The sequence below is a fragment of the Amblyomma maculatum genome, chromosome 6, assembly GCF_055883805.1.
Source record: "Amblyomma maculatum isolate TAMU_Amacu chromosome 6, ASM5588380v1, whole genome shotgun sequence".
Classification (NCBI taxonomy): domain Eukaryota; kingdom Metazoa; phylum Arthropoda; class Arachnida; order Ixodida; family Ixodidae; genus Amblyomma; species Amblyomma maculatum.
The window spans coordinates 132,347,306-132,364,440 of record NC_139349.1 but is presented as its reverse complement, the minus strand read 5'-3'; the positions used below and the strand labels follow the sequence as shown (position 1 = coordinate 132,364,440).

Genomic DNA, 17,135 nt, shown 5'->3' with positions numbered 1-17,135 from the left:
GGGAAGCCACCAGGAGGGATTTTCTCCTTCCGAACTGTAAACATTAAAAGTATCCGCCGTTCCGTAAAATGCGTTAGCATTGTGGAATGTGAGATGCAAACTTACCTCCCTTGCCTTTCCCAGCCGCCCCTTTCTTGCCGCCTGCCGAAAAAACACATAAATGTTTAAAGGAACGTCTCTGAGCAGAACTAGCAGAAGGGGGAGGGGAACGAGGAATAGGTTAACTTAACATCAGTGTATATAATCATATTTAAAAAAGAGATATCACCACCTTTCTTTCCCGAAGTATTTCCCGTTCTCATCATGGTCAGCTCCCCTTCCTTCTTTGTCTCTGCAAAGGTACAGAAAACAGTGGGGTTTAATAAAAAAATTACGAGCACTCTAACTGACACATGTTCATTGTAATCATGTTCATCAGCATGTCTACGTTAACTTTATTGAATTGACTTCTCTTCACTGAGCTCAAAACAGACCATCGCCTCTTTATTCCTATTAATTTCCTACGCATCCCTAGTTCTTGATTTAGGCTAGGAAATATAACTCGTTTTTGTTCTCTTGTCCAAGCTTCTGGGTCAGAAAACTGTCAACCTTACAGCTTTCATTTTCCAGTTCATAGCTCATCGTGTTGTCTCCAGTTTTCTTCAGACTTTTCGGTTAGCCGCTACGTTACTGTGCCACAGGTGAGCATTGTGAGAATGCAACTCTTGTGGGACGTATTCAGGTTGGTAATCGTGACCTCAGTGTACATGCTGAATCAACCCCGCTTCTTTCTTATTTTTACGGCCATTTTTTTGTTTTGGTCCGGACCAGTGTACACCAGTTTCCTGGGATAGCTGTATTTCGTTACGAATGCTTCAGTGCTTGCTTTAATATGCTTTTTCCTTTCGATAGTGTCCAACAATTGCTCCTTTATTCGTATTTTATACAGTTGTGCAGGTTGTGTATTGTTTCGCAGAATTCGGCTTTTTCATGACTGCTGAGTTTTTGTAGTTCTAGTTTTTACACTTTCATTTAAAGTTTCGTGCTTCATCGCATCCTGCCTCCCACCCTGCTTTCTTTTGTGGTCTTTACGTTTTCTTCTTGTTTTTCAGAATGAAGCGAAGCTCGTCACATTTAGTGACAGCTAAGCCGAGATACAAAAGAAGGTTTCTGTACATCTTGTTCAAAATTTAAAAAAGAAAAAAAAATTGTGGTTAAGCTTTGGATAACCCGCGATAGCAACGGCGGAAGCTTCTTTTGCCTGCTACATTATTCCCCTATCACGCCCTATTAGTGAAACGTGCTAAATTATTGGAGGCATTTAAGCTCATCCTTTAAGTGTATGACGCCGGAGCGTAAGCTACAAGCCCACATATAAAGTTACGCTTAAACCAAGCCGTATGGACGTGTCTGCGTGTCGTAGGCGTAACGAGAATATCAACGGTTCTGGCGGACTGATTCTGATATCACCCTCCCATATGAAAGGGGCGACCCGAGTTGGCAACTCCTGCCCGTGGCATAGGGGTAACGTAAATTCAAATGTCATGACAGGCTTATTTTTAATGAGGAGACCGCAGCTACGCCTTTTGACGACATAGCTGCGGCGCCCCCGATGTCTTGAAATCCTTCCGCAGTGTAGCTTTCGCTACAAAAATATTGTATATTTGCCATTTTTGCTCTCATTTTTCGCCCCTCTGCCCATTTCCCTTGAAATAAATAAATAAATAAATAAATTCACTGAACCTTTCATTATTCAGAGGCAGCTGTCATTCACTTTAGCACAAGCCGGTTAATTATAGAGTGGCCAGAGCTGACGCAAGTGAAGGTTACTTGGAGGTCAATGTCATGGGCATCTTCCGGCGTCAAGCCTTACTGGTCTGTTAAGGCTTATAATGAATGCTGTCTTCCGGCTCTGATGAGGACTTCGTTTTGGAAACTATGTGCTCACACAGTGAGTGAGTGGAAAAACTCCACATTAATTTATTTAACTGTGTGATAACAGGCGAATATCATGCAAGTCGCTCTAGATATTTAGCCTTGTGAATTTGTGGAACCTTCAGCTAAGGTTATCTAGCAACAGCATTTACGTCGGCGAAAAATCAGGCCGTTAATATATTGTACCTAGTTTTCATTTAGAGTTGGTCGCGCAGATTTCTACTAGCAGCGGAATAAAAAAAAAATTCGTTCTCCTTGACGTCAAATATCACTGTCACTTGTTAATCTCCTCTAAGCGCTCTGCACTCCAAGAAAATAGGGGTAAAGTCCACTTCGATGTTGTTGGCTATACCAGTTACCAGACTCCCTTTGGAACCGCAAATGCCCGTCTGATGCTTTGATTACTTCAAAATTTCATAGCAGACTGTCATGCCTCCTGCGGACTCCAGGCGAACCGCTCAGCGTGGCTGAAAGCACAAATACCGCGGCGAAACAAAACCTGCAAAACCTAACCGGGAACTGATAGCCCGGATAATAGGAGGTGCCTTCATTCGTTTATCTTCGAGATGGGGATTATCAGAGATTTGAAGCGAAGTTTTTTACACCTCGGGAAATCAAGAAATCGACAGCGAAAAACTTCGAAGGGTGAGGCTAGAGCTCCTCGCACATTTGTGAAGTTTGGCTCAGTGACGGGTCAAAATAAGTTACGCTCCATGACCCAAAGGCAAACTCACTGGGCAGTGTATTTTTGACAAAGGCTGTGCCTGCTGTCGTGAGCCGTCATAGACATGTTGTAGCAGGGATAAATCCAAATACACCCATCCATTTTTCCTGCGCGTTTTATACTTTCTTGCGGCGAAGTGTGCTGCATGACTCCACTCTGACAAAGGCACAATGTCCTGACTGAAGGCTGCCTTCCAGTTGAACCGGGCTAATAAAGCAGGGTAATATTTTCTTGAACAGGGCATGCAGGGGAACTTTTATGAGAAAGAATTAGAACACAATTCGAAGCACCCATCCTTATCGGTTCTATGGCAAAATGAAATATCATTAGGCTTTCGAAAGCGTTAAGTTCAAATTGCCAAATCACATTGCTCCAAATAAAATCGTATTTTGCAGCGCGTAGAAGTAGGGGGAAAGAGAACGGAGGTATAAGCAGCATACAAAAGCGCCCAATTGCGACTTTATTTTGGTAATCCGCGAAGCACATATATACCCGCAGAAAAAATCTAGACAAGTGGTGAAAAAAATCGGCGCATACAAAAAAAAGCAAGGCATCGAATGAAATAAAAAATAAAAAGTTTATATATCGATAAATCGATAAGCTTAGCTCACGATTAACAGAAAAAGCAACATGAGGTGGAAGTAACATTATGTAACTCCTGATAATAATAAGCCAGTGCTAGACACTGGGTGAATGAAATAACAATATTAGCCAACAATTAGCCAAAAACAAGGGGAAACGCTAAAAAGGTTCTTTTTTTTTTTTCTTTTCAAGACCTTTTTTTTTTTTTAACCGCAAGTGAATACACGAGATAGACAAAAAATGAACACGTGAAAGAATTTCAAGTGTGATGCAAATATTCTAACAAAAGTGAAAGCCAACGATTAACAAATAAATCAAGGGTGATGCGAACAGTGCGGCTGACCGGTATTTAGAGAGAAATCGAAGGGTAAAAAGCGGTATACAGGAGGTCTCAGTGTGCAAGGTTAGAATTTAAAAGGTCGAGGAAACCAGACAAATAAGTGGAAAAGAAAAATAACCCCCGCCGGGGTGACGCAGTGGTTAGGCCGCTCAAATACTGTTCCCAAGGGTACGGGATCGAATCCCAGCCTCGGCGACCGCTTTTGGATGGAGGAGAACGGCAAGGCTCCCGTGTTCTGTGCGATGTCAGTGCACGTTAAAGAACCCCAGGTGGTCAAAATTTTCGGTTTCCTCCACTACGGTGTCTCTCATAGCCCGAGTCGCTTTCCCAAAAGAAAAATATATATATATAAATTGAGGGCACGTAAAGAATGCCAATAAAATCCAAGATAAAATCAGGCAAACCCAGAATGCAGAAACAGAGGCTAGGCTGACGCATTCATCCTTAGGTTTCGCGATCAGGGTGGCTTCCACTATTTCGCGTATAAGCTTATTATAGCATCTTTTCGGAATGCTCATCTGTTAAAAAACGGGGGAACATTTTCCTGTCGTATTCGCGACAAAGCACTGGCAGGTTTCTGGACGATGAACAGGAAAGATCATTGCTATCCTCCATTAAATGTTTACTGAAACATCGGCCGTTTTAGCCGATGTAAGCTTAGCCTCAAGATAGTGGATTAGAGTATACAATATGTTCTGCGCATGCTACGACAAGATTCTTGTGCCGTGTGGTGCAGCCAAATCTGTAAATAAAAGGTCTTCTTGTCATTGTTTTTCCCAAATTAACAACATGCAAATTAGTCACTCTCTCTCCTGGATGTCAATTTCCTTTTACGCGTAATTTAGAGACGTTTTTAAGCGAAACTCATCACTAAAGAGTCTCTTAGACGAGCTGGAAAGATAACCGGATGTTTGTCCACAGTATCCTTGACAGTCTTGAAATGCGAATGTGTGTCCGCCTGCTGCCAAGAGAAGTCTTTCTCGTTCATCAAGTACATTACGGTGTACCGCGCTACGCTGCGCATGCAGTGTGCACTTACTGGTCTTCTTGCCGCCCTTGGTCGACGTCCTCGTAGAGACGCCTCCTCTCGTGACGCGCCTGGTCAGCTCGGCTGCATGAGCATGCGACGCCAGCCAAGAAGAGGGGCTCAGTTGCCACCGCTCCCTTTCGGTATTCCAAACATCATAGCCACAATATTTTTTCGAAAACTAAGGCCTTCATTGTGCTTTATAATCGATTTCAAAATGAGAAAGATTTTCGATGACGAATTGAAGCGAACGCATCAGCGGTAATTTCTCCATTTGCGTAACACCCGAGCCCGCATTTAAGGAAATAGAGTAACAAAGTCATCTGTATTTTTTAGGGCTGCTAGATATTTGAAGGGAAAAGGAGAGAAAAAAGTTTCTTCCTGAAAGCAGAGCTCTTGCACTAACTGTCAAACTTTCGCGAGAGCATTTTATGTAAGTATAGGTAAAAATAATTAAGTAAATTTCTAATTGAGTAAAAAGTCTGGAACGTCAATGGAGCGTGAAAAAAAGTTACACTACCCGGATGGCCATTCTTGCGGAAAAAATGTGAAGATTTTTAACTCTTACCTTGCATATTTTCTGAAAGAAAAGAAGACGAAAGAAGTGTTAGTTTTAATTGCTGCTTCAGTTCGTGCCGAGTTCGAAATTTTTTGTAATAATTGACTTGAAGGAGCAAAGTATCTGCTCGTAATTGAAACAACGTTGAAAGGCATTTGCTTTTAACTGTCCTGATATACGAATAATATAAAATTCAGAGGACACTTAAGATCCGTCTAAAGTGTATGACGAAATATTGTTAGGGTTGTTCGTTCTCGGGCCAAACCCGATTTTACACGGTTTCTGTACCCCGAACATGTTCAACTGTGCCCACGGCACTTGTTGAAAGCTTGTATGAAAGTATCAAAGCAGCAGCTATTCGAGCGATACTTTCTGATAAAGAGGTTAGTCTTAATAAACTATGCCCTCAAGCCACTTTTAGATGTCCAGAAAACGCTTGAAAGTGGAGGACTTCTGAAGCCAAACTTCTATCACCTCGTAAACATCAAGCTACAGCATGTCAACGAGTTTTCCGCGATGTTCGATAAAAGCGATCGAGCAAAATATGTTTTGTCTATGTCACCTAAGAGCAGTGCTACATTAATAAAAACTTGTGAACAGCTTTGCGCGAAAATCTCCCCAAACTGGGGCTGCACTCTAAACCGAACGTCTCAGACAAAGAAGAAAACCACTTGACAATATGGTAACTGGGTGCCTGACTCAATCCATTCCAGAAGCGGTTGCTGAGTCAGTCGTTTGATTGACTACCGACTCACAAATGAGTGTTGAAGTGATGGACTTTTGGAACGACGTAACTGTGCTCTACCCCAGGCTAGCAAATTCAGCGTCGGCATTGTTGTGTCTAGATAATGGCAGCTGTGACGTTGAGCGAACGTTCTCTCAGCTAAGATAGCTCCCGAGACCAGACAGGTTCCAGATGAAAACCGAAATGTTGCGCACGCAGATGATTATGTGTGTTAATAAGGGTGTGTAAAGCGTCAACGACCATGCTTATGTGAATAAACTGTTTTTATCCTCAAAACTCACCATTGCACATCACTGAGAGTAATAACTACGACAAAAACGCCGAATTATGAAATATTAACTTGGAAGCAAGCCAGAATATAACCCTAATGGTTACGCACCGATTAGGAGAAATCGAATAAATTATTAGTTTGCAAATCTAACCCGATAAAGCTCGAATTTCGAAGTGTTTCTAAGAAAACCGCGATTTCTTCACTAGTTTCAAGTCGAAAAGAACGCCCATTTTTACTCCCCGAATTGAAAAAATATAAAACCCGAAAACTAATAACCCTAAATATTGTCAATGGGTGCCTTCAGAAAACTTGGACTCTCTTTGCACATTACTTCACAGAAACAGAAACTGCGTCTATTTTTTTTTTTTTTTATCACAAGACACACGAGGCCTCCCTTTCATTAAGGCAAACTAACGCGTCTCAATGGCATAGGTACAGCAGTTCAGCTCGGATTCAGAGTTTCTGCCAGATTCTATTCCAATCTGACTCCAATTTTCTTTTTCAACGCAGTTGATTTAATTTTATGTCCTTACATGTTACTATCAGGTTAGAGTCATGTTGCTACTTTAAACTGCCATTTTACTTTATGATTTAGTAAATTTTGATTCCGTGTGACGTCATGGCTCTCTTGGCCACTTATATTTAATCTCAACGGGCTTCCCGTTATCTTTCCGTCGACTATCAACGTTGAGCATTCCTTTGAGCGGAACCATCAATGCTGTCGTATTCATATAAATATTATCAAGGCTCAAAAAAAGCCTCAACACATGTAACGCTTTTTTTGCTTACACCTAAAATATAGGAAACGCATGAAGTAGTCGTCATACGAAATGTCTAATTTCTCATTACTTTGCTTCTAAGCATTCCTATGAACCAGCATTGAATTGCGAAACAAACGACTGATATCTGCTAGCCATCATACCTGACTGACCACGTGGAAGCAACCACTAAAGAGTACTGAATAATAAACAATGCCCTGTAATCAGTAACGGCACTACGAGAGCAAACGGCAGTGATTAACTCTTCAAGACAGTTCCGTTGCGTTCACCACAATGCTATCGCATGTTAGTAAAAAGTAAAACGCACTGTCGCACCCAAGCGCGGGGTTCAAAACTTTTCCTTCGAGGTAGGTTACGGTCCAACATGCGCATGCGTTATCAGCACGCCCCGCTCAGAAAGTCTAAATGACGACCGTGTAGAAATTGCACACCGATGAACATTAGACTCTTAAATTAAAACAAATGCTACGCACATTGCATAGAAGTTTTGCCAGCACAAAAGCATATGTTCAAAATTTGTCGATGTCCCAATGCAAGAGGAGGAAATGGCTTGAATACTAGCATGCAGAGCGCTACTCAATGCGATGGCGACCTGCGATGCGCTCGGCAATGAACTGTCACGTTATTGCTTTCACACACTTCTTGCGCAGACACTGGACTGCAGGCGTCGACTTTGTTCTTGGGCAAACTAAACACGTGAGACAGAGCAAAGGGGAGCTTTAGCGTATGCAAGGGAGCAGAGCGTAGCATACCCCTCCCTCACCGGAAGCATATACACTTTAACTACCTGCTTCCCACGCCTTCTCTACACTTATTGTAGTCTCCTGGCTGCGTGACTCACCGTCATCATCGTCCGACATGGCGCTGCGTCGTCCTCAACGCTCGTTCGCGGCCAGCGTGACTGCGCAGGGGTGCTCGTCGGGACTGGGCGTGTACCTGGAATTTTCTTGTCCGATGGGAGATGAGGCAGTCACCTTTGCGAACGGGACGCCTCGGCGTTCATGGCCTCGCAGTGGCGAGGCGCGCAGCCCGAATTTAGAGTCAGGGGCCGGCAATTTGTGCCGCCGACAAGCTGGGTAGAACCGTCCCGAGCCGAGTGCGCGTGCTCCGACCGATGTCGATGATGATCCTGGCCAATGCGGGGCTTCTTGCAGAAAGAACGCAATCTCACAGAGAAGGCTGCCCCGACATGCAGTGTGAGAGAAAAGTAGAAATTGAGATGTCCTGTATAGGAGCGAAGCCTGATAAAAATCAGTGACTGATGTTTTCCTCCATGCCTGATAGGCTATATGAAGACGACGACATTTGAGCGGCGCAAGGGTGTCGAAGACGAAGATGGTACTTTGGGTTCAGCATGCGGAATTCTCCATGATTACATAACTGCAACTAATAGGTTGAATTACTAACTCTCTTAAATTTCTTCTCGATCTTCCTCTTCCACATATATTACATTATTTTACCTTAAATGCCCGCTGTCGTTTTTCATCAATACATTTTCCGAAATTCAAGCTTGGCGGTATTGTTTTGTCGTAATCACCTGTAGAAATTTCCATGTATATGCCACAATACCTTGGCCAATCCGACCATGTGGGTGCGTGTCATACTTGAAAAGGTTAAAAAGAAGAAACAAATAGCCCCGTTCTTAACCCTTTGACACGCTATGTGCACAACCGTAATAACCGAGCTCGCATCTTTTCCTGAGCGTGTGCCGCAGTTTCCAGTTAATTTATTTCTTTTAAGTGATTTTCGCATTGTTCGCTGCGCAAATAAGGTGGGTATTTTTTAGCCCATATGGCGAACAATGCAAATTTCGAGAAACAGACAGCGAAGCAGCACGTCGTTCGCCAACTTAGCGCTGACATATTCAGCCATCAGAAGTAAAATCTTTTTTTTTTTCCGCATCTTTAAGCATATATGTGCTGCTTCTAAATAGAAATTGTTGCCACAATTTTCCGGAACAAATGTAAAGAAAATTAGGCGCTCCTATGGATGCATACAAAGAGTTTCAACATCCAGTGACACCAAGGAAAGCATAAGAGATTTTTTGTGTGCATTTTCTTGAATGTGAAATCATAACGTAATCACAGAAATAATCGATTCGAAAGCAGAGGAAAAACAACCGTATGCTACCGGCAGAGCCCAAACTCACGACCTCTGAATTTGTCGTCCGATTCTCTACTTCATTCTTTTACTTTCCAGTCGATTATCACCACAATTGGATTAATATTTCACTATGACCAACATAAAAACCCTGTGTTTTCATTCGTATCAGTGGAGATTGGCTCTCTTGGTATGTCATAAGCTTCCGAGTACTTCCTTGGGGAGTCGCAGCATTTGGATGTTGCTATTTCTATCCATTGAGGTGTTTTGTACGAGATTCTTGCACACCTCGACAAATTTACTGCCTGCATTTTGCGATTTAAAAAACCAAAACGGATAAATTGGCTTTCTTAAGACTAAATATATTATTTAGGTGCAAAAATGATTTATTTTCTAGTTAAGAAAAAACTGATCGGCTGGTTTAGCTTTGGGCTAATTCCGAATTATAGTGGCTGCTACGGTTAGAAGTGGTCTTCTTGAATGGTTTACCTTGACTGTTCATGGTTTTGATTGATTTGAACTGGTTGCCCCGGTTGACGTACCACGTGATGTATCGTGCCCTAATTGCCAGAAGCGACACATATAGGAAGCTCCGCTTCTATAAGAAAGTTCTTTCATGGTCTAGGAGTAACGTGTCAGACTCTAAGAGCGTATTGAATTCTCATTCCAATAATGGCGTCAAACTGGCACATCCTGCCAATTCGGTCATTATAACTAGTCTTGTAATTTGTGACGTCACAAAAACCGCCGACACAGCTGCACAAGCCGGGGGGCTTAGAGAAACAAGCAAACAATGGCTTACAATGAAATGCAAAACGATGCCAGCAGATTCAAAAAAGAATGGTTATACACCTTGTTTTCTACAATCTGCGCTTCTTTTCAGCACAATTAGCCAGTCCTGCGCTTTTATTTTTTACGATTGCAACACTATAAGAAGTGAATCCCTTACCCGGTGACAAGGGCACGTTTTCTTGGTCACAAAAAACGCCCTAAACTTGGAAACGTTTCTAAACGTTTCTGCAAGCCGATCCACACGACCGGGTCGACATTGGCGCCACTGTTGTCGGGTCAATCCGAAGAAGTGCTTTTTGAACGAGCTCCGCGGCGGCATAAAATAGTTTCGTAATGGCACCAGGATAACCGCATTCTCGAAATAGTGAAAACTAATATGGCTTTTAATAACGACCGCCACAAATTTCTCATTGCAACTTGGCGCCTAAATCTGCAATAGGGAAGATGTTAACTATCCACTCTTAGAAATTTGTTAACCAGTTCACTTTTTAGCATAACTTATCTGTTCTCTAATGTCCACCAGTACTGTATACAGTGCCGTAGAACCCACCGTGACATCTCAGAAAGGTTATTTTTATAAAACCCAACTTCACCTTAGCTTAAACATCCGATATGGAGCATTGCAAGCTTTGATTTCTGTTTCCGCCTTTTAAATTGCTTTCTTTTTTTCTTCTTCTTTTTCGTATTCCTAAAGAATTTAACCTCTCAAAGCGGCTCAGGCTATGAGCACATGTCTCCAGAAATTTCGACCATCTGGGATTCTCGCGAGCTGACATTGCACAGCACAAGGATGCATTGTTGTCTTGGATTCTCTCTTGTGTATGCGTGCGCATTAATTTCACAGTTAGTGTCAAGCGACCTAGAGCGATAAATACCCGCGCCCTCGTTTAATAAATGTTGTTCATGTTTACCACTGAAGCAGTTACACCCGCCTCCACTCATCAGGGCAGCCCCGACCCAGGCACCCGACTCTTCAGATACATTTACTTACTTACGTTTCGCTCACTTGGTTAGATTTTTGTAACTAAACAAACTGGTGGTTAAAGCAAATGTGAATGACGAATGAATAAACTTCGTTTTTAAATGTATATGAAATTTATTATTACTTCGGCTTTAATATTATTTAATGCCTTTGGCTGTGTGGGTAAGTACTCATGAATAATAATGAAGGCATTATTTTTTCTTCTTTTTCTTCCATTGGAACCATTGACTCGAATGATCTGAAATGCAGGATGAAACATAATTTATGCAGATAAAACCGACAACTGAAGAAACCTTCATCCTTCACGAGAGGTGGAAAAGCTCTCGAAAGGTTGTGCATAAAGTTAAAAGGATTACAAAAATATTATGAAAGGTGAGTAGGCCGAAGCAGTAAGTGTCATTCACTTCTCCGCTATCGACTTTCCTGCATCATGCGATGCATTATTGATGATTTAATAAAATTACGCACTCACCTTAAAATTAAGTGAAATCGCTAATGAGGTTTACGTTTAGAGGGCTTAACATCCCCATTCGATTAAGGCTATGAGGGATGTCTAATGAGTAAATAAAACGTAAAGGCTAATTAACAGCTCTATGGGCTCCGACCCTACGTGATTCGATAGCATAATAGCACGAGCGATATTCTGCCAAATGTTTTTACACTGCAGCATCCAGGTGTTCTCCACAGCTACAAGATGCAATGCTGGGGTAGTTTGATCGCAAGAGGAGTTTGAGCGCCTCAGTGTGCATGTGATTGCATATGTGTCTTTGCAACAACGAAAAATAGAGCCTCCTTACTCCAGAATTACTTCCTTTTGTATGCTGCGCCCTTAGCGTTGGCGTTGATATTAGCGTTATTTATTAAGCGGTTGGAGTAAGAGCTAGCCTGGTGGTTGTGGTGATATAAGCTTCAACCCCCCCCCCCCCCCCAAAAAAAAAAAAAAAAGAAGAAAACTATTAGTAATGAGCTAACCTGGCACCGAATTCTGCAAAGATTCGTCTCAAATTAACATGAAATTTCATTTCATTTCCCGTCCAGTCAGCATAGCGCCAGCGTCTAAAGAAAACAGCGAGCGGTCACACATAAGCTAGCTGGTCCCACCGTCGACAATAGCTATCGCCCCTCAAACAAGCTAGCTACTGTCAGCGCCAAGCAAAATGGTGCCAATGAGCCAACGCTCCAGTCATTTCCCACGGACGTCTGAATCTTTATCCCTACTCAGGAGTGACCAATAACAGTAGACCAAATTGATTCGTAATTGAAAATGGATAATGAATCTTTATGTAACGCAGTCCTGAAATGTGCGCACAGATTATTACCATCACGCTTGCTCGCAAATCCATCTCATGCAGTTCTAAGCACTTCGAACACCATCTCGCTTTCCCACTAATTCCAGCAGTTAGTCACTCGTCTACTCACCGTACACAGGAGGCATATGTACGCAGCTGTATCAGTCTTGACATTTTTGCAGCGTTGAATTTTCACGTGGCTGAGGGCGAATCACGTCATTTTTGTGAAACAAGTATGACTCCCATATGCAGTCCTGTCAATGTCAGGAATAAAGATTTTACTTTGGTCTTCTCTCGGATTCAACGCCTATTATGTGAACAGGCTTCAGAACTGTGTCTTCTCATTAGGAAACTACAACTACAGACACAGTTCTTACCACCACTTACCAGTGTAGGGTACATGTTTAACAATCCTTATTGTTTTCTCGGTAGACAAAACTGCGTCAATTACAATTTAGATTCATATATAGTGGCATATTTTTCCCCCTGTTTTCAGATAGTACGTTCTGCCGCGTGTTGCGCCCAACAACACAACCTTTTGTTTGAAACAGAAAAGCGGTGCCAATTAAACAGGGACAAGAACTAACGTAAATCAACAGGGCTGGCGCCAATTGTCAACTAAGGTTCATCGCACCAACCCTGAATTTATACGCAGCCATCAGCCATATCACCAATACCAAACAAAAGGACAGCACTCAACGACCAAAGCTATCAATCACAATAAGTATACAGATTACAGGTGGACCAGGTAACCGGCAGAAAAAAATACCTCTGTACAACAAACGCGGCACTTTAAGGATAAAAAAGCACCTAACGTGAAAGCAGAAGCGCGGGTGTCCAGAGAAAAAAACAAATCACAGCTAAAAATTTTCTTAACATTTCTGAGCTTCCCTGCATAAATCAAAACTAGTTACAATGGAAAACTAAAATGACCGACAAGAAAGCAGAGAAAAAGGTGCAGACGAAACTGTGCTCTTTGCATAACAAAACATGTGATAATGGAAAACAAAATCATCAACAAGAACTCGGAACAAAGAAGCCAACGAACTTGTAGAAGCTTCGAGAGGAATTGACGCCGAGAGTTAACTCTCGGTGTCAAAGTGGAAGAAAGGCTGCTATGAATTAAAAATCAAGAAGGCGGCAAAATCACGCGGAATTGAGATTTCATCACCTAAAGGAACCCTTCGAGGAAAGCCAGCTCAGCGTCACTGATTGAAATGAACGGCTTGCTGACGCACAAGCTTCAGTTCAGTTCAGTCGTTCAGTCGTGTCCGACTCTTCGTGACCCTATGGACCATGTCACGCCACGCTTTCCGGTCTCTCACTATCTTCGTAACATCACATAACTTCATCTGCAGCGCCTCGAGGATGCCATCTAACCAACGCGTTCGCTGCCTACCCCTTCTCCGGCGACCCTCAACCTTTCCCAACATCAAATCTTTCTCCAGCGACTCCTCTCTTCTCATCAGATGACCAAAGTAGCTGAGCTTTAACTTTAGAATTTGACCCTCCAATGAGCAGTCAGGGTTTATGGTCGACAATATCGACTGATTTGATCTTCTGGCAGTCCAAGGAACTCTCAAGAGTCTTCGCCAGCACCACAATTCAAACGCGTCAATTCTTCGGCGGTCAGCCTTCTTCACAGTCCAACTCTCGCATCCATACATCACAACTGGAAAGACCATAGCACGAGTTATACGACGCACAAGCTTGGGCTTCAATTATTCCCCACTCTATTTTATCTCTGCCGGATTTCAGAAACATCGTCTTGTTTAATTTCGGACGGCAACCTCTGCATATTTTGCAGTGGTCTGCAAAGAAACTTTCATGTTTATTGTGCACATTCCCGAAGTGTTCGATTGCGCGTTCGTTGGAACAACTAGAAATTTGCCCTATGTATACACGTCCGCAGCTTAAAGGAATCTGGTACACCACTCGTAATCTACAGTGAACTTCGTTTTATGTTTAATTCCGCAAACTGCTCTCGCGTTTGACTTCTCCGCGAAGCAAACTTTTTAAAGATTTGACGGTGCGGAAAAGACAACTTCGACCTGGTATTTACTTGCACCTTTTTTTGATGCCATGGGATACCTTATGAACGTAAGGAATAATCAGAACCGATTTCTGTCACGTTTCCAGATTTTTTTCTCGAAGTCGCTTGACCTTCTGGAGCAGCATTCCACAAACAGCCACAATTAAAGGGGCTGAGTACCCTGCTTCCTTCAGCTTCTGAACCTGGACACCAAAACTCAAATACATCATGTGATGGCAAGACTTTCATAAAGCATTCAGCAGAGAATGGGTAACCGTATCGCTCTTTTGACAAACTTGAATGGGCACTGTCAAAAAGTAACAATCCTTTCTGAGATCTGGGACTGTACGCCCAGCATAGGTGATCCTTCTTAAACAATAGCCGTAAGTCTAGGACCTGCAGTTCGCTATTATCCTGTACCTCCCAAGTAAACGTGAGATTATGGCTGTGACTGTTCAAAACTAATACCGTACGTTTGACAGCAGTGGTTAAATTAGCCTCCTGAATGTCTTTCAGAATAATAAACAAATCGTCAGCATAACTAAACACAGAAAAAACATGCCTGTCACATAGCTGACTTCTGAATTCACGTTCAAAAGCTCACAGGAAAATGTCACAAAGTATGGGTGACACTGACGAACCAAAACATATATACTTCTTTCTGGACAAAGAAACTCCATTCAAACGATATGGCTGGGGAGTCAATTCAAGCAAGCAAGGCCATGAAACTGTCGCTGCTTATTGCAGCTTTATCCTGTCGTCATAATGTTTTCTTTAACCGCACTCAGGAGTCCTTGATATGCAACAGAATAATACAATTCCTCAATGTCAATTGATAATCGACTGTATTCCAGGGGTGGCAAAAACTCAAGTTCCTGCACGACGCGAGAACTACGCACAAGGAAGCGGTCATCGCTCACCAAAGCGCCAAGGTGCTTCTGAAGGTAGCCACTGATGACCCGATGGCATGTTTCCTTTTCCGAAACGATGGTGCGTAGAGATATCCCAGGCCTGTGGGTTCTAAGGTGAAAGACTTTAATGGCTCATGACTCGCCCGCGTGCCCGTGCGTTTGCAGCGAGCGTCCGCGAGAAGTGTCCCACTTCTTCGCGAGATTCCACGGGATTCTACTTGTTAATCATCCTGATGACGTCATTAGAGTAATAAAAATCATGTCTCCACCTAGATTCGAATCGCTGTCCCTCGGATCCTCAAGCAGAGTGCTTCAACCAACTCCGCCATACCCGGGATTGTGAAACGCGCATCATTATTTTCGTTGTCTACCGTGAAGATGATAGTAGCGGGATTCTGGAGTGATAGGTACTGCACCTTTCCTTTCATGCAAACCAATTATAGAACGCCAGGGAACTTCGATATGTTCAACGAAACGCTGGTTTTGTTCGACGAGGGGCGCAGCAGCAACGCTCAGGCTTTGGTATTTCTCCACTGCACATTCTGCAGTGCTCTCGGAATTTTTAACCCTAAAAAATGCTTCAATTAAGTTTTTGCCTTCATCTGTAGCTTTCTTCTTGAGGGTATCCAAATGTAAATCATCCAGGATCTTCATTACTTGTCGTCTTCTAGTACGCGTGCTGAACTTAACCCGTTCGAACTTCTTGACTATGGCCGCGAAAGCCTTTTCCCAGAACAAACCCGTATGCAGCAAAGCGAAGCCACCTTCTGCGTCAGCTTGAGCGCTAGAAGACCATTTTTCTTCAGAGCTTTCGACACTTTTTCCAACGGCGCAGGTTGCGGTAGGTTGGCCCGAGTGCATCTCACCACGTAGATGACGCTGTTTCTGGTAACCCTCTCTTTTTCTCGCTCCAGTGCACGGCTAGCCATATTTCTGATAATGGCCGGCAGCTCCTGGCGCTTCGCTCGCGGTGGGAAGCTGAACGATGGACCCATTTCAAAATGTCCTTGACTTTTCCTGGAAACATCGCCTCTGCAAGAGCGGTAAGCCTGTTGTATCGGTTCTTGTTGGCCGTTTTAGTATTCCATTGTCCCTTGTTTAGTTTATGCAGGGAAACTCAGATAAATTAATGAAAATTATTTGCCGTGTATTTTTTTTTTTTTTACACGTGCGCTTCCACTTTAGGTTAGGTGATTATTGGTTGTTCAAGTGACGTGTTTGTTGTACTGAGGAATTGTTCCTGCCGGTCACCTGGTTCGTCTGTAATCTGTATGCTTATTGTGAATGATGGTTTTTGTCCTTGAGTGCTTTTCTTGTGTTTGGATTCGGTGATATGCATGGCTTATTGCTGAACATAAATTCAGGGTTGGTGCAATAAACCTTAGTTGCTAGTTGCGCCAGTCCTGTTGGTTTACATTCGTTCTTGTTCTTGCTTCATTCGCGCCGTTTTTCTGTTTCAAACATGTCGAATCAACTAGCCCAAACCAAAGTACTCCTTATGTTGGCAAGCATTTGTTCTGGGTAACAGTTATAGAACACGCCTCAGTCTCAACCACCAGATAAAAATGATCTTGTGGAGGTGTCCCAGAATGTGATGTTAGTACAGCTGAAAGCTAAATGTAAGCATTTTTTGCTGCCTGAATAAAAAACACTATAGATGTTGTCACATGTATGGGCTATAGATGTGGCATCTAAGAGTTATTGTTCTTACTAAGCTTATTAATAATACAAGAAGCACATGCTAGCTGCAATATTAGGACGACTATTGATTGTATAACTGTAAATATCAAGCAACATTGATAAAACGAGGAAACAAGTTAACGGCACCCATTCAAAATTATAACTTCCGCCCGTACTAAAGCAAATATGCTTATTTCACGTGTAGTGGCATTTATACGCTACCTTGAAGCCTTTCCATATCAAATCCCCGGTTACAAATCACGGTACCGGAATTAACGACACATAGTAGATTTATCCTGTTAGCCTTCACATTTCTTTGCAATGTTTATTGCGTGTTAAGGTCTTTTAGCTAGGCACTGCAATAGATGTGTGAAGCGAAGCCTCTTTGTGAGCTGCAGATTCAGCCTT

General features: G+C 42.7%; 1 protein-coding gene across 1 annotated transcript in view; it reads right to left on the bottom strand.

Annotated features, from left to right (window-relative positions):
• Positions 1 to 10,909: 10,909 nt before the first annotated feature.
• Positions 10,910 to 17,135, bottom strand: part of LOC146186777 (uncharacterized) — a 63,705-nt gene continuing 57,479 nt past the window's right edge. The window contains exons 14-15 of the mRNA XM_084607398.1: positions 12,235 to 12,358; positions 10,910 to 11,053 (exon numbers count right to left, since the gene is read on the bottom strand). Of these exons, the coding sequence (XP_084463524.1) occupies positions 12,266 to 12,358 (93 nt within the window). The 3' untranslated portion in view covers positions 10,910 to 11,053; positions 12,235 to 12,265. The remainder of the gene's footprint in view (positions 11,054 to 12,234; positions 12,359 to 17,135) is intronic.